The 18364-nt window shown below is 40.2% G+C and overlaps 1 protein-coding gene across 1 annotated transcript in view; it reads right to left on the bottom strand.

Moving 5' to 3' along the window:
• The window catches only part of kcnh5b (potassium voltage-gated channel, subfamily H (eag-related), member 5b), an 82058-nt gene extending 64493 nt beyond the window's left edge, over window positions 1-17565 (bottom strand). Inside the window, exons 1-5 of the mRNA XM_080294143.1 lie at window positions 17553-17565; window positions 17308-17423; window positions 12935-13337; window positions 7296-7313; window positions 2416-2425 (exon numbers count right to left, since the gene is read on the bottom strand). Of these exons, the coding sequence (XP_080150269.1) occupies window positions 2416-2425; window positions 7296-7313; window positions 12935-13337; window positions 17308-17423; window positions 17553-17565 (560 nt within the window). The remainder of the gene's footprint in view (window positions 1-2415; window positions 2426-7295; window positions 7314-12934; window positions 13338-17307; window positions 17424-17552) is intronic.
• Window positions 17566-18364: the final 799 nt, after the last annotated feature.

Below are 18364 nucleotides of genomic sequence, written 5' to 3'. Positions count from 1 at the left end.
CCATACGTTGGTCAACATTATGACATCATCCAATGATTTTCATTCAGCTAGTAAGTAAGCTCCCTCTGCTACCAGTGTTTGTCTTCTAAATAGATTCCTTCATATTTTCTTTATGTCAAAAATCTACACATACCCAGTGAGCAGAGAACAAGGCTCATAAAAATAAACATAAGTCATTCATTCTTCTTAAAAACAGGAGTAGCAGCCAGGACCCCGGAGGCTTCTGCACGCTCTGCACAAAGTGTTTTAACACAGTTAAGCTGAGTATTCAGAGCAGCAGGGGCCAACACTGTACAGCCCCTAGCTAAATATTTACAACATTAGAAAATAAAAATTCTCAACTTTGAAGCAAAAAGATGGAACAGAAGACGGGGCCAGAGCCAGGAGGGTTATCTAAGGATGTTATGTAATAAAGAGGGAGATTGCTGAGCAGACGAGCTGCAGTTTTCTGTGAGCCTTCACCTCCATCCTGACATCAGCATTCAACCTCAGTTTCCCCGTCTGCAGCTGGAAGCCAGCTCACTTGACTCCCTTGTTTTACTCTGACCTGAGTAGAAGACCAGAGCTTTGCTCTTTAGCTTTACAGTAAAACATTATTTCACTCTGACTGAAAGCCTGACAGCATCACTAGACTGATATTCATATTCATGTATGTTTTCTAGGAGATTTTTTTCCCCCTCCAATTCAGTACAACAGTTATCGGAAACCATCTGAAAAAGTCTTTAAAAACAAATTGACAAATGCACCTTGGGTACAAATGAGATAGACTTGCTTACTAATTCTTTCCAGTAACGTTATTAGATTAACAGCTTTCAATTAGCCTGACAGGAAGTAATCTGGCATTTAATCATTGAGGGGAAAGGAAGTGACCAGGGAGCTAAAAGTGCAGTGAAACTGACTCAACTAAATAGGTCCAAAAAATGCTGTTTGTTGCTTGTATGATCCAGGTAGTAGATGCATATGGTAGCTACAGTGGAAGAAACTAACTGAGAATATGTGAGTAAGAGAGAAAGTAGAACTACTTTTATATGTTACGTGCTTTATAAATAAGGATACCTGAGAGAACGAGGCATGTGAGCTGAATTTAATGTGTTGCAAATCTCCCTTTATATGTATACAAGGAAAAACTGTTTAAGTAAATTGTATCGTTTGGGTTAAAACAGTGTGCTATGCAAATAGTGACATATGGGATGTATCGGGGGAAAAATAGTATTTATCAGCATTTGATTCTATCCATTGTTTTTCTTAACTACTTGTCTAGTCAAAGGTTAGGGAGGTGCAGGAGTCCATCTCATTACTATGGCAACAGGACCTAATTCATACAACAAAACTAAATCAAAATTTCAGATTTTACTAAAGATTACACATCCTATCACGTATCGTACAGCATATGGGGATCTTCCTACAAGTTCACTACAGCGTGTTCAGCTCTGAGACTGAGCTGCATCTTTAGTTGGAACCTCCTCTCCCATCAAAGCCGAAGTGTGAGCTGCTTCACACCCTAGCACCAGTTTTAGATCCAGCTCTTGTCGCAACAGTCCTGGTGCCAGAAATTACAATACCTCAGGCTCTCACACACGCTTCCAAAATACTAAAAGCACTGGCTGCACCACACATAAGGATGAATCTGTGTCTGTGCTCATCTTCAAGGCATTGATAGAGAAACATTTTATGTCACTACTATTGCTGTTGAAGACTCATTTTAATATTGAGTTCTTTGTTAACTTGGCCTGGTCTTCACTGGACCAAGAAGGTCAAAGCTGCAACTTCAACTTAACTCCTGCTGCAGGTTTTGAGTCACTCTCTCACGCCACAATCCCAGGCAGCCCTCTGCAGCCCTCCCCACCTCTCCTCTCTGCAGGCGCAGCTTCAAAGGCCTCCCCAAGGACTCGGACAGCTCCCAGCTCATATGTAAATGCCTCTAAATTAAGCAGCCACAGGACAGAGCAGCGCAGATGAAAAGAGCATGAGTCAAGAGCAAGCAACGCATGTAAAATCATGGCTCATAAGCACCTGTTTATCAAAAGAAAGCATGGCGAAGAGAGACGGAGTACAGGCAGAAATTGTGTGTCCATCGGGAAGCTCTTTTTCACAGTGCAGGCTTTTTCTTTTATTATTTCCACAGCTCAGGACACATTGTTGAGTATTCCTCACAGCGCTGGGAGCTTAGTGTGTTGTCAGGGTTTAATGCGACAAGCATTAAAACTCAAAATTGTTGTAAAATCTCATGATTCGACTGTGTTTTCAATTGTCCCTTCATGCAAAACAGGAACCAAAACGCAAAATCCTCTCCAAGCAGCCAAAAAAGAATGAAAAAATTATTTTTATATGGGTTTTGATCCCATATAATGTTTGATTTAACATTAAAACATGAGAGAAAATGTGAAAGTAAATATCTTTCCCATATCCTAGTACCCCAAAATAGCTCCAATAACAACATATACAATTCATCCATCCATCCATTCACTTCCGCTTATCCTTTTCAGGGTCGCGGGGGGCGCTGGAGCCTATCCCAGCTGTCATAGGGCGAGAGGCGGGTACACCCTGGACAGGTCGCCAGTCTAACACACAGGGACAAACAACCATTCGCACTCACATTCATTTGCACATTCACACCTAGTGACAATTTGGGTTATCCAATTAACCTATCCCCACAAGCTGCATGTCTTTGGACGGTGGGAGGAAGCCGGAGTACCCGGAGAGAACCCACGCAAACACGGGAAGAACATGCAAACTCCACACAGAAAGACCCCAGCCTGATGTTGGAATTGAACTCAGGACCTTCTTGCTGTGCGGCAACAGTGCTAACCACCGTGCCTATACAATTCATATCTTCAGATATAGAAAGTGAGGAGACACAACACCAAAACAAATTAGCAAAAAATTAGAACAAATAATTAGAGGGCATCTTCATCACCAGTTTTGTTTTGCATCTGTTTCAAAATGGCTCAGTGTTGTACATCATTTTGGTCAGAAACTATGTCAGAGGTTAACCCTGCTAACCAGGCATGCTATAGCTAGTAAAATGTGATTTCTGTTCATTTTATATAATGCATTAACTTGCACTACAAATTTTCCCACAGCTAGTACCTGTTACATTTCTGCTCATACAGTAGGGGTCAATCTAAAACACAGTCACCAACAGATAATGCAGAGAGTGCAACACATCAACAGTTTTCTTTCGTCAAACCAGTGGTGACAACAGGAAAAGACTGAGGTGAGCTATTTAACAGTTAACTGAGGGCCACCATAACTCACATACACATACTTTCTTTTGGCTATTCCACTGAGGTTGAGAGAAGATGGCCGGTCGGTGTTGAACAGAATGAGTCAGCGAGCCGCTGATGGAATTTTATGCTTTCCAAAATAAATGAGAAGCAAATCATTTTTCACATATTTTTTTCACTGCTGTGCCAAAATGTATTAAACCTATAAATGGAGAAATGCAGTTTTTGAACCATCTGTACTTTTCCTGCCATCGCATATCTAAAGGTCTGCTCTCTCCGTTCCGTGCTGAATTCACACAATGCAAAACAGAAAGAACGGGACGGGCTCTGATCATGCACTATTAATGCGATCCAAATCTTTAATGAGTTCTTCATGTGCTCATGACCTAACTTTACACAAACTGTCAAAAAAAACTGTTGTTGTAGTTTTTATTGCAGTCTTGCTGACAGACAACTGATCAAATAAACACTTTCAACCTTAAATAAGAAACAGGTTATGAAATCTCTGGAGAATCCCTCCATTTTTCCAATTCCTAACACAATTACAGGCCTGATAAGGAGTTTTTATGTAATGTTATCAGTGTTAAAGTCATGTTTTCTTCAAAGCTTCGCAGCCATTTTGACACAGACTTGTTTACACTTGTGTAGTTTATATTGCCAAGTGGGTGATAGCTTACAGCTATCATTAATTTTCACATCTCTCACACTTGTGATGACAACTGAGAGGATGACTGAATGGCTTTTCCACAACTCAGAGTATGATATACTGTAATACACTGTATTAAATATTAACATAAGATAGTTTAGACAGAACAATGTTATAACCTCACCATTCAATCGTTATCTAGAGCAAAGCTTGGGCTGTACACTGTGCAGCAAGTGTGCTCAGGATCGAATCAAAATAGATATGTTTTTTTTCTTATACTACTGTCTGGTTTTCAAGAATGGCAAATGAAAACAATGCTATGATATCCAAGTGAAGTTGAACTTTGACCTGTTGATTATCTATGTTAACTTGTGATTATAATCTGCGAACTAAAATGTGTAAAACTAAATTTACAATTAACGTATGAACTACTGAATTATGGATAAAAAATGACATTTGAACTTTAAACAGCAAAATTTGAATTAATTTAATAGAATCCAGTTCAACTGTATCTATAAAGCACAAATATCATCAGCTCTAGAGGTGACAACAGTGGCATAAAGTGATATAAAGTGCCTTGACAGCTCCCTAAAGGCATCTCATATTGAAACCCAACCATCAGACAACCCGCTATAAGCAAGCACTTGGCAACAGCAGGAAGGAAAACCTCCTAATTAACAGGAAGAAACTCTGGCAGGACCAGGCTCAGGGAGAAGCGACCATCTGCCACGACTGGTTGGGGATGAGGGAAGGGAGACAGGACAACGGAGATTAATAATAAGCCAGAAATTAAATGCAAAGTGGTGCATTTAATCTTTGTGGCATCTGCATTTGATGCAGAACACCTGATTGTTCTGTAAATAGTTTGAAATCGTTATAATTTTTAGGTAAATAGCTGCAAATAACTTTGTTGTTTGCAAAACTTGTGCACAAGTTTTTAAAATTTACAATTTATATTTGCATTTCAAGTTATGAAAATGATCCATTAAACATTGTTGTGGTTGTTACAGTAAAAAAAAGAACTTTTTTCTACACTGATTTTATGTTTTTGTCTGATTTTAGATCAATTGTGTTAACACGGTATGTCAAAATGAAAAAGTAACAGTAAATTCAGACATGTGAGGCCAAACGAGCCAAGGTGAAATGTAGAGGTAAAATCAAAAGTAAAACAGGCAGTTATATCCTGGACCCCAGAGGGTTAAACATTCTTTTAAAGTAACGCTTTCCTAGTAATTAGTTACTTTTATAATATTGTAACTCAGTTACTAACTCGATTACTTTTTTTGAAGAAGTAGCTGGTAACTATAACTAATTACTTTTTCAAAGTAACTTGCCCAACACTGCTCATACATAGAATCTCCCACATCTAAACACTGATCTTTGATCACTTCTCTACTACTCCATACAGTTCTTTCAATAATAACTCATTTGCTGCAAGCGCATTCATTTCCCACTTTCTGTTATCTTCCTTCAGCCTTACAGTCTCTGTGTTCACACGCAGTTTTAATATCCCCACCCCTAGCTGCATGGCACACAGCTTCCTCCCGGCCCTGTCAGCTTGGCCAGCCATGGCTGTGGCAACATGCACGGCACGCAGAAAGGTCAGGGTGGATTAGACCTTTTTGAGCAGCCGCAGCGCCTGCAGATGCACACTGTGAACTCCCGATGGCCTTCCGGGCTCCTCTGTGACAGCAGGTGGCTTCGGGCCCGTGGGGGGTTCCTCCGTGCCTGACTCCCACACTTGCGTATCAAAGACCCACTTCAGCACACACGCACAAATCCTCATCCAACACCAACCCTGCTGCAACCTGAGGGAGAGTCAGCACCACTCCTTATGCGAGCGTTACATCATTTTTTCTGCTGCTGTGATTTTACAGTAATAGCCCGACTACTTCACTTGCTCTGTTCATGTTATTGCTGACCTCCATGCATCTTGTGTATGTGTGGGTGTTGCTATTTTTGAGCTATCTATAACCTCTATCTCCAAAATGCCAACTAGAACGAACAGAAGAGGAGAGTGGAAAGTTTTGTACAACTTCAGGGTTTTGCTCTTGTCCTTTCTAACACACTCACTATCCTGTGAAAAAAACATTTCACTCAAAGACTTAACTGCAGAGATCTTTGGAAGTGGCACCACTAACCACTGGATTCGAAAAGGATAAACACCACCAGCTGTCAGATCACGAACTGAAAAACAAACTATGAAAAAGCCATTTAACCACTTGTCTTGGGGTATCCTGTGGAGGATTCTTCAGAATCACAGGCCACTCAGTCACTGTACAACCAAAGCAAGAGCTTGGCGCATATTGCCATCAGTACTCTGGGGGGTTGTCATGGATTCTGTTCATTTTAGTTGTATTACTGTATATATAACTAAAATGTTACCTCCACGTCCACCGACTCACTCACCTACTCAGCCAGAGACGGAGGTCGAGGAGCCAGAGGGACCTGCTGTGCAGACAGAGGGCATGGACAGAGGGCCGGAGAGTCCTGCTCAAATGGAGCTAGAGGTCAGTGTGAGTGAGGGACCTGCACAGCCAAAGCCATGTCGGCTGGTCCAACAGCGTCCACGCCAGAGGCCAGCGCGCCGTGAGGTCCGCCGGTTGCTACGCAGGTGGCCCCCGGACCTAACTCGTCACCACCGCCACTGGATACGCGGGCAGCCCCCTGAACTAAGACATCCCTGCATGCCTCAGCCGGGCGATGAGGTTATGTGGTCTGTGGTGCAGCTGCGAGGGAGACGGACGCACCTGAGCTGCATCCACAATCACACCACGCCGGCATAAATCAACTGAACTAGGTCCCGTCACTGTTATTGTTGGTGTGTGCTCAGCTGTGAGCTGAAAAACTGAAGCCGTCTCTGTGAAACAGCAGCCGTAAATAAAAGTTTATGTTGAAAAGCATGAAAATGCCTGTGGGTCTGTCGTGGATCTTTCACAATTACATATTAGATCATTTGGACAGGATGATAGAGAGTCTGTACTTTGTTGACTTCCAGATTTCATCTTTGCTTTTTGCAGATGATGTTGTTCTCTTGGCTTGGTTGTGAACTCCAGCTCGCACTGATGTGTAAAACAGCAGGAATGACAATCAGTACTTCCCAGTTCAAGATCATGGTTCTCAATGAGGGAGTGCTCCGGGATTAGACCTCTGGGACTAGTTACTATACCAGGTGGACAAAATTAAGTATCTTCTTGTTCAAGAGTGAAGGGAGAGTGATAGTTACCAATCTGTTGTGGTAAAGAAAGAGCTGAGCATAAAAGCGATGTTGTCGATTTACAAGTGAATCTACGTTCCTAACCTCAACTTTGGTCATGAACTCTGGGTAATGACCAAAACAATGAGGTCACGGACACTAGCAGTGGAAATGAGTTTCCTCTAAAGGGTGGCTGGAGTGAGAAGCTCAGTTATTCAAGACATACTGGTGTTACCTGTGGGCTCTGTCATGGTTTGGAGTTGAATTTAATGTGATGATGGGATTTTGTCAAAATTGATGAAATTATGACAATACAAAAATACCTGATGATCTATACCTAGAAGAAAGCTTGCCTAAGACAGCTCAGACTGTGATGAAGAATAAAGGTGGTCAAACCAAATACTGACTTTAAGGCTTGTTCAAATTCTACAAACTCAAACTTGTTGTTGCCTTAAATACTGTTTTTCCATGTATGTTTGTCAAATATAAAGAAGTGAGGTAGAGCTCAGGACTTTTGCACAGAACTCTATCTTCTATCAACCTCTTCCTATGTGACGTTGTCAAAACAAACTGTCACATTAAGCTCTGGGTGAATGTGATGGGCATATACAAACAAGCAAAGATTAAAAACCATTAATCACATTCCTACAAAATGCTAGTTTTTAACTGATGACAAATAACAACCTTTAATTGCTACTCCTAGTTTATGACCAGAACACCTCACCAGTGTGCAAGATGAATGTAGCTGTGTGCACTTTTTTAAAGCAGACTCAGGAAACAGCAGTGCAAAACTGGACTGATTTGTAATGCTTTACTTTATATGCTTTAGGGTTAATTTATTTTTATTTTTCTGAATTGTTCAGAAAATACTTTCTCGTTGTTTCATGTGCTGAAACAATTATGTTAATTAGGTAGATAGAATTTAATTCTTTTCTTGTTTTCACTGCTGTAATGACTTTGTCTTTTTCACTTTCCCTCAAATACCCTAAAAATGGAAAACATTTTCACAAGTTTTCTCTGTTTTGCATCGTTGTAAAGTGATTATCTCTGAGTATGGGATAGCTGGCCAGGCAAAGCAGCTCTCTGAGGACATTAGGTTTATTTTCTGACACTTAAAATGCTTCAAAGTCAAAGTCAATCATTGAAAGATGAGCAATAGAGGAACTGCATCTCTAGTTTTGATTAGCCACAATGTTAAGCAGTGTTGTGGCTCAAAGTACTGTCACTGATTGTCAAAAACAATATAATTGGGACTAACGAGCCTTGTTATTATGAAAAATACTGAACATTGCCATATGGCTATACTATGTTGTTATTCAGACAGAAAAGAAAAGTTCTCCAAACTCTGGTATCTTCTGCATATACATATATATATACATATACATATATATACATATATATATATATATGGCTGGTTATGACTTTTAAGGCTCTTATGAGAGCTCTTATGACAGCCCTAAAAGTCATGCGTTTGTGTGTAAGCAAGTATGTGTAAGGATGTGTTGGCAGCACCTACATCTCACCATGCTTTGGCATGGCTTGACAACATTTTAAACCTGCGTTAAAATACAACTAAAAATACTCCCCGCCTGCTTCAGCCATAGAATGCATCAACACGAGGATGAAATGAGGCTAAAATAATTTCTGCCTTTCTCCTTTCACATTACACCTTAAGCCGCCCAAACACCGTCCTCAGTCAGCATGCATCCATTCTTCTAGCCTGCTAATACAGAAAAGCAGCAGCAAAAATGTCAATTAGGCAAAGAGGGGCAGAGAGGCTTTGACTGTGTCCTCTGGAAATTTACGTGCCATTGATTTCCTCTCTGCCTGTCTCCCCCACACTCCACTTCCTCTCCCAGTTCACTGTTGTCTACTATTTGAAAGGCAGCAACACAAAACTCCACCTAGCAGGGATCTCATCGAATCCATCAGCGACCGGCGGTGAGAGGCCGGAGGACAAGAGACACCTGAACTAACACGCAGCACAGCTCCAGACACTTACTGAATGATCCACAATATAATACATCATTCACTCTGACAGTGGACACAGTCAGCCAGCCAATGCAAACAACCACAAAAACATGCTGAGTGGGAGGTTTAAGGCTGGCTGTGACACTGGGCCATGAATTAATTACCAGTAATTCAACCCTCACGCCATGTTTCAGCTGAAATAGAAAAAGGAAATAGTTTGAAAACCCTGTAACCGTTTTCACTCAGTGTTTACTGCATATTTATGCACATGTCATTAATATGCTGTTCACTGTTAACAGGTCATAATGTAATACTGCAAGTAATGAGTTGAACTGAAACAGAAACTATAAAACATGAATCGATTCATTTAACTTTTTTTCTTACCTTTACCAAAAACGTAATATTACAATATCTGACTGGTCCAACTGATCTATGGGTGCTACCAATATATCAGCTAGTATTAGGTATTTGCAATTATATATTGGTATCATCATTTGTGACGGCAGCTAAATAAACATTTTAAACTTTCTACTCAACACTTATGATTGTTGCTATTGCTCATTTGTTCACCAGAGGGCACTCTGCAACTCCTCTGTTGGCAACGTATCTTTGCAATGCCACAAACACAACAACCAGCTGAGCCAAGCAGTTGGGCAAGAATGTAAACAAGTAATCCTCGACTTGTTGTGACAGTGAAATTAGTTTATTTTTAAACTGCGTAAGTAAGGATAAATTACTAAATATAACAAATGTAAGGGGAAATCTGTAACATATGTTGAATCTGACACGTGAAAGAAACGCAAACAGAGAAGGTAACATCGCATTTGCGGAGAAATGAATGTAACATGTCAAAAAGCCAAAGAATTGCCATTTAGAATAATTTTTTTAAACGTATAAATCTAGATAACTGCAGTATGTGTGACATTGTTCATGCAAAGTTTCATTCAGATTTCCAGAAGATAGAGTACATACAGTACAGATCTATGTATATGACAAACTGTTTAGTAAATATCTATTTGTTTCTTTCAGAACAAATGATCTCTCTAAAACACTGGGATTTTTAAAGAATTATAAAATATAAAAATACAAAAAAAGTTAATTAACAACATCTGTACATCCTGAAAATGAAAATACCTGTCAGTGTGATATTTTTTTATCTCTTCTGTGTATGATTTTGGAGATATTTTTATGCATTAGAGCTATTTGTGACAGTGACTGTATTATTTAATACTGTTGGTACTTCTGTCCTTACTGTCTTTGAGCAGCTGTAACCAAATAATTTCCTCTGGGATTAATAAAGTATTCTGGTTCTGATTCATAGGTGCACATTTAAGTTAGAAAACACAGAAAGATAACTTTGTTGTGCCTTTAAGAGCTGTTAAGAATAGTTACCAAAAAAAGCCACTAGAATGTGTGAGCATTTCAGCATGTTGTGTCAGTCCAAATGTTAACAAGAACAAAATGCCAAGAGAGGTGTGAAATGAAAAATTAATAGATGATTAAAATTCAGCTGCTGGTAGTTTAAATGCTGGTATTATTATTGTTATTCCTGGCATCTGAGCACTCATGTGATTAAAGCCCAGCTTGGCAGACACACATGTATGCATGTATACACTGAATGCAAAAAACACAAGTCGCACTTTGTTTTTTCACAAGCTCAGAAGCACGTGTCACAACAAGAGCAAAAATCAAACATAAATAATTAAATGTTGAAACACATAAAAAACGAAGAATTACACGAGTAAAACTTCAGTAGATATTAGTTGTTCTTTTCATTCTACGTTCAATTGATTACTCCGTACACTCGGGCTGAAATATAATTAACTGCTGGGAAATAAAGTGGAAAATCACCTTTAATGGACTTGAGGCCATATTGATATAACTGCACGATATCTGATGGAGGTAAGTGGGCGTGAAAAATACTCCGAATGAGCTCGATCTCATTATGAAACCTTAACCAGAAATCAAACTCTCTAATGTGCAGGAGAACATCAGTACAACAGTATTTTCTCTAACCTCCTTGTGAGGAAAAGCTGGGACATAGGAGTTCTCCACCACTCTGAAAATCTGATGGCAGTACCTTTTAGCATGTTTAAAAATCCATGCAACTCATGTTCAGTCATTATGCCCTAGAGCAGACACTCACTTTCTTCTGGGAAGAGGAAGAGCAAATCCTGTCTCCAATATTCAAAATCTTTCCTCCTCTGTGCATCCCTTTAACCTAAAAAGATTTTAAATCTGCCAAAATACAACCTAATAGCATCACAGAAGCAAGATGAGCTTAGATTTTGCTTCATATTCGTCCCCTTCATATTAGTACATGACCCCATGTACATCTGATTTCAACATATAACCTGCAGCTGCATTTGGTATTAATCATAATTCTTGGCTTTCCAACATATGTTTGATTTCATCAAATGTTTTGATGTTTTTATTTCTTTAAATAGTGACCACACTGGACAGAATTCAATTACATTACAAGATCCAATTACAGCTCAAGCTGTGACCATCTCCAGACCTGGTTTGGCCAATGTCATCACATTTTACATTTGCATTTACACCTGAATTAAATGCCTACTTACCTTGTCCTGATAAGACGTGCAGACACAGACTGCCTGTTAATAGCAGCTGTAAATGGGGTCACAAACATTCACTGTGACTCATCTGTGCCCCCGAGCTTTAAACTCAACCAATCAGCAAACTGTGGGAAACGACTGACATAATGGCTTGATGAGTCATCATCTCGAGAGAACTTACAGTAATCTTGGAAGTATAACACGAAGCCTGATTTTTGCTGTGTAATGACATCCCTTTCATTTAGATGTAAATGAATTACGGAGCCACTAAAGCCCATGTGGTGAATCAAAAAACAATCATCAGTCATCTTCTGAATCATCTGAAAATAATCTGTTACACATCTGGCTCAAACTGACAGACTGACTACAGACAGAACAGTACCGGGAAACATATTAGTCCCTTTTAAATGTTTACTCATTTCAGCCACAAAAAGAAGAAGCCCACTCTCATACGAACCCGTCATCTCAAGATCACGCATTGAGACGAGGACTGCATGAATAGACAAAAGATAGCGAGACAATCCTAGAAGAACTATAAAGTTTGAGCACTTAGGCATTGTTTATTTTAAAAAAGCTCAAAAGCTTCTGTTCATTCACTGCATCTTGTACTTCAGTAACGATTTTTAACCCTGAAGTCTAAAGAAGGCAAAAAATTTGACGAATAGTCAAAAAGGTTATTTGAGAGGTGCACAATTCAGCCACAACATTAAAAGCACTGACAGGTAAAGTGAATAATTATATAAATCATCTTGTTACCATGGCACCTGTAAAGGGGTGAAATATATTAGGAAGAAACAGATCTATTACATTTTGAAATGGATGTGTTGAGTAGGAGGAGGGAAGAAAATGAGCAAAAGGGCCTGAGCACCTTTGACAAGAGGGAAATGTTTGGTCCTGGCATTAATGCGAATGTTACACTGACATGTACCAAAACCAAAGCAACACTGCAGGACAAGTGCACCTCGTAAAGTCAACTGTATCTTCAGCCCCATTCAGCAGAACAATGCGTACTGCCACACTTTAAAAAAAGGTTTGAGGTTCAAGATGTTGCTTTGGCTTCCAAATGCCACCTCAACATGACTCTGCATGGCTTAAAGGATATGCTGCTAGCATCTTGGTAATTAGTACAACAACGTCACCGTAACAGGTCTAATGGAGAACATACCTTGATGGATCAGAGCAGCTTTGGAAGCACAAGAGGCAGCTACACAATATTTAGACCGGTGGTTTTAATGTTGTCGGCCACTTTCAGGGCTGAATTGAGATTTAGGTTTGTGAGAATTCTAGGTAATTGCACCTCTAACAACAGTAGAAATGCCCAAACTTACCTCATCCACATTCTCAAAGGCATTGATGATGTCATAGGGCAGGCACGACAGCAGGTCGATGACGAACCAAGTCTTCAGATAGTTCATCCGAATGAGTTTGGGGTCAGAGATCACCTCTCCACCGGGCCCCACGAAGGTGGTGTGGAAGTTGAGAACGATATCCACCAGGAAGATGACGTCGACTACGCTGTCTAGCACCAGCCAAACAATGTTGTTCTGCTTGGTCTTAAAAGAGACATTGTAGGGCACCATGATGGCCGTGTAGAAGGTGAGGATGAGGATGACCCAGTCCCAAGTGGTCTTGAAGGTGCAGTAGTGAAGTATTATGTGAGGTGGTGTCTTGGGGGCTTCCTGCTTGTACTGCGGGAGGATGTCAGAGTTTAGCTGCAAAACCTGGAGGTGGTTTTGCAGATGGAAACAGCAATATGATTAGACTTCAGTTCTTCATCAAAAGCACCCTTAGTCTAAACAAAATACAACAGTAAATGTACAGTATGGGTAAAAAACAGGTTAATGCTTTAGACATCTGTGGCTTTTGTATATTTAAGTGTACATTTTACTAATAACGTGAATTAATAAGTGATTTTCCAGCTCTTCGGCATCTTTGTGTGTTAAAAACTTGTAAATATTGAACTGCCAGTTTTGTTTATGCATTTTATGCATTTCCAGCTCTTTTTTTAAACTCTGAGAATGCATAAGGGTAAGCTTTTGTTTTGTTTTTATTTCCATCTCTGGGCTCTTAGTTGATTGTCTATCAGAAACAAGTCATTTTTATCTGTTGTCTGTTTAAGAAATCCCTCCCTAAAAGCCCATTTTCACTTCATTAGCCAATTCCTGGAATCCTGCTAAGAGCAGCCGGGTGAGCCATACTAACTGTACTGCTGGACCTGCTTTTGCATGAAGTGAAAGACACTGGAAACATTGGGAAACCAGTTTCATATCAACATTGTGGCATTGAAATGAACTAAAGGAAAGCATGATGCTGCAGGTTTCCTTTAATACTGATTTGAATTAGCAGAAAATTTTATATATGCAAGAATTCCAAAGAAAGCTAAAATTCCCCTGGTTCTTTCTCCAGCGTGAGTCCGATTTATTAGTTCATTAGAGAAAAGTTTGTCCTGTCAAGCGAATTTCTAACTGTCAGCGATGTTTGTAACAGCAGTCCAAGAAAGACGGTTGCACGTTTCTGTTTTTTACTAACTACATGCACGGTTTCCAGAAAGGAAACGAGAGAAAGGGGGAAATTAAATTAGTGAAATAGATGAAAGAAAGCTCAACAAAAACAGTCCTTGTTTTGTTTTTGTTTATTAAGTCTAACGATCATCAGCCCATGGTGCTCAGCACTGTGAAGGAAAAGTTTTTCCTCTCAGTTTTAATCTGTATTCATCACGTCTGTTCTTCTGTAAGGCTGTTGGTGACAGAAATGTATTATGAATACATTTTGGCTTGACGTGGGGAAGACACAGAAGGGGGACTGAAATTGGCAAGAAGAAAAGGAGAGAGGGGGGAAAGAATAGATGACCAAAAAATTAAATTAAAAACATTTTTTTAAAAGAATACGTAGTCTATTTCCTAGCGTGGTGATGATCACCCTTGCCAAGCTCAGCCACCTCTACAGAACAGACTCCATTAAATCCAGCAGCTCCACATGCAGATCACACATTAACCATTCGACTCATTATTTATACAAAATAATAGTCTATTTGTGTCAGCTACAGAGCTGTAATATATTCTGCCGCCGCAAACATAACACATTAACAGGTTTCTGTATTCGGTGAAAGAAGCCTGTTAAATATACATATTTAGTAGTAATACAGCTCTAATAGTAAAATTGCTGTTTTTATAGTTACTACCAATACAGCTCTTCTGGTTCTGGTATTATTGTATTTGCGATGACTACAAGTAATAACCCTAAACTACTGATACTGCATGTCATCATCATTTTCTCCTGACAAAACAGTTGGGACAGCGTGGCCTCAGTTAGCCCAAACTGTCCTCACACTGGGATTCAGTTTGATGCTAAATAAAACGATGGATTGACAGAGCTGAGGTTTAACAGCAAGCTTCATAACATCAGAGCTCAGTCACTTCTAATTCTCTTCATCAAAGCTGTCAGTCAAACTGGTCAAGAGCTGCACCACAGCTCAGAAACGAGGCTGCCAATTAACCCACAGAAGCATTGTGAGGAGAAGAAAAAAAAACACTCGCACACATCCCTGCTTACACGTGAGACACTCAACAGCATCCTTGACAGACGCCAGCTGTGCCTTTCAGACTGCAGAGCAGATGGCTCACCTGCAGTGTCTGCTGAGCACCCTCAACACATTACCCTGCAACCCATCCAGCACCAGGCCAGGAAAACGGCTAAGAGAGTGCATTAGCTTGTTATACCAGGTCTAACTTATTTCTTTTTCCAGTCCTTCCTTCCTACTTCTCTCCTAAACATTACTGCTCTTACATTCTCCCACATCTCCTTCTCTCATGCCATTCTTTCCCTCTTAAGTTGCTACTTCCACTCCTTTCTCTTCCCTCTCTTTGTAGTTCTTTTTCTCCACCTTTCTCAGTTCACCTCTGTTTCACCTTTAGGACACCTGAGTCGGTAACACCTTCCCAGAAACCCTCACAACTTCTTGCATCATGCACTAAACACAAACAAACTCTGATTAAAGGCATCACACCTTCCTCAAACATTCATGAATAAAACAGGTTGATGAAAACTGGGAAAATGAACCATCTTCTTTCCACCCTGCAATCCATTTTCTAACTTTATAGCACAATCATTTGGAGTGCTCGCACCACCCTATTCTGTCTCTCCACCTGTCCTGAATGGTGCCCACAGTTCAGAGGAGCAGCAGGGAATGTGTTACTTCCAACAACAGCAGTTAAGGGGAGGGTGGTGTGCGTGTTTAGGAAAAGGTGAAGCCTGTGACTGCATATGCATGTTTTTGACTGTAAAAGTTGATGTTCTCTTTTAGTGAGCTTTGGGAATATGGTCAGAAGGAGGCTATACATCTTTTATACGGGGATTTTTTTGATGCAGAAATATTTCAAGGGTGGCAAATTTACAGTGTGTGTGTTTATACAGAAGACTCCTTCTGGTGTGACAGGGTAGCTACAGTTAGCGACTATGTTGTTTGCAGAATGAAGAAATGGGAATGATTTTCAGTTTAAGTTGAAGAACTACGCTGCTGCTTAAATGGAACAATTAATAGAAGGTTTTGCACTGCTTAAAGGTTAGCAGGCAAACAGAAAACGCACTTAAATTTACAATAATACAATTTCTTTTTTTTTATCAAGCTAGGATTAGCCAGCTAGCTGCTATTACTAGGTAACCAGCAAATTATCTATCTGTGTGAGCAGTTCAGCTTGTGTTACCAACTTCAGCCAGATAAAAAACTATTTGTATCTAGTGAAACCTTGTGCACACATGGCATAAGTACAATTTAGGTGGGGAAAAAAGCTTTTTAAACCTCAAAGTTGAGCAAGCTAATACTCAAATCATAACAACAGTTTCCTCAAGGTGCTTAATATTGTAAAGATACTACAATAATACAGAGCACCCTCAAAAATCAGGCAACCCCCTATGACAGGGGTGGGCAATCTCAGTCTAATTTAGCCATTTAAATCAGCTGTGTTGGTTCGAGGACACATCTAAAACCTGCAGGGACACCGGCCCTCATGGACTAAGATTGCCCACCCCTGTATGAGCAAGCACTTTGGCAACAGTGGGAAGGAAAACCTCCCTTTTAACAGGAAGAAACCTCCGACAGAAGCAGGCTCGGGGGGCAACGATCTGCCGCGAGCGATTGGGGTGAGGGAAGGAAGACAGGATAAAAGACATGCTGTGGAAGAGAGCCAGAGATTAATAATAGCTCATAATTAATAGCCACCAACAGCCTTGCAGCATAACTAAGGGTAGGTTCAGTGTCACCTGATCCAGCCCTAGCTACAAGCTTTGCCAAACAGGAAAGTCTTAAGCCCAACATTATAAAGACATAGACATATGTCTGTCTCCTACATCAGGACATCCTGAAAATAACAAAGTAATAAATAGATGAGCACATGTCCCCTTCTTGGCCAGTTACAATGTCTCAAACACAACTTTAGATCACTCCATGAAGTCCTGTTGCACTTGTACATCTTTGGGTCATAATCTGTGGTCTGGTTCTTATCACCAGTGATGAGCCATTATGCAAAACCCAAATCTACGAGATGATTACCTTGAAGGGGCGATGTGCCAAAATTGGTTTGGGTCTCTTTTTTTTTTTTATAGGTGGCACTGAGTAACTTTTTCATCAGACCTAGGATAAGTACCTGCAAAAAAAAACTACAAAAATGTTCTTCATATAACGTATGTGCTCACCTCAGCCAGTCTGGACTGTTTATGGCTGACTTCAGGTTTGCCAATAGGCGCCAGTTGCTGTAGGGTGTTGCGGTTGTTGGTGAGTGCACGTGTTAGCCGTGCAAATTTGGTCCATCCTGAAAAAATGAGAAGTCAATTATTGCCAAAATCACAGTCATTACACTTTAACCGGTCTTGTCATCTATGTCAGCTGATACTTTATGAGCTACACAAACACAATCAGACCCCAGGCAGCTGTATGTTACCTGCACTGCCCATGCAGTTTCCCTGCTCAAGGCTCACAGCAGTTCATCAGATTTTCACAAAATGTTGTCTACTGAATCACTGTGCTTTCATTGCAAAGCAGCACAGTTTGCTTTAGGAGGTCAGAGCCATGGATTAAGTAACAGGACTTTCACCTACTACAGTCATAATTCCAATATTTTTCAAACCACTGACACTTTCTTCATGCCAATTGTACTCTTAATTAAAAGTGAAGCTACTTAGGATTATGAAAAGATCATGGTAGCATTTAAGCACCTGTTTGACAACAACTGTGGGGAGCCTCACTTACACTTCTAGCACAGCAGCAAAACCCTTCCTAGTAAAATACATTATTTGTCTTCATGTAAACAAAAAGATGACATTTTGTCTCCATTTCACTAATTCATGTAAACACAGCGCAAAACCCAGAGCCATCCGGTGTGCCCTGACCACACAGGAATCACTGAAAATTTTGCACATTTTTGTCTTGTGAAAAAGCGAAGGCTTAGGGAACCTGCTGTCTGTATGTACTAGTCAACCAGACATTATTCCTAGGGAAATTCCCAGTAATCTGATATTTATTCACACCATCATCTGCGGTCGACCGCATGCAACACTCAGAAATCCGTACACCCTGATAGTCGTGAAAATCAGTGTTTAAATGGCAGAAGTGAACTGTCATTGTAAATTGTTCCAGTTCAAAAGAAGAAAAAGGGTAGAGAAGAGCCGTCCATAACCAAACAAACACAGAAATGCTGAAGATGCATCTCACACATCTGGATCAAACCATGTTAATAGTCCGTCCCATGTTTCC

Source organism: Astatotilapia calliptera, chromosome 19 (assembly GCF_964374335.1).
Source record: "Astatotilapia calliptera chromosome 19, fAstCal68.1, whole genome shotgun sequence".
Taxonomy (NCBI): domain Eukaryota; kingdom Metazoa; phylum Chordata; class Actinopteri; order Cichliformes; family Cichlidae; genus Astatotilapia; species Astatotilapia calliptera.
This window is presented reverse-complemented; position numbering and strand designations above follow the sequence as displayed.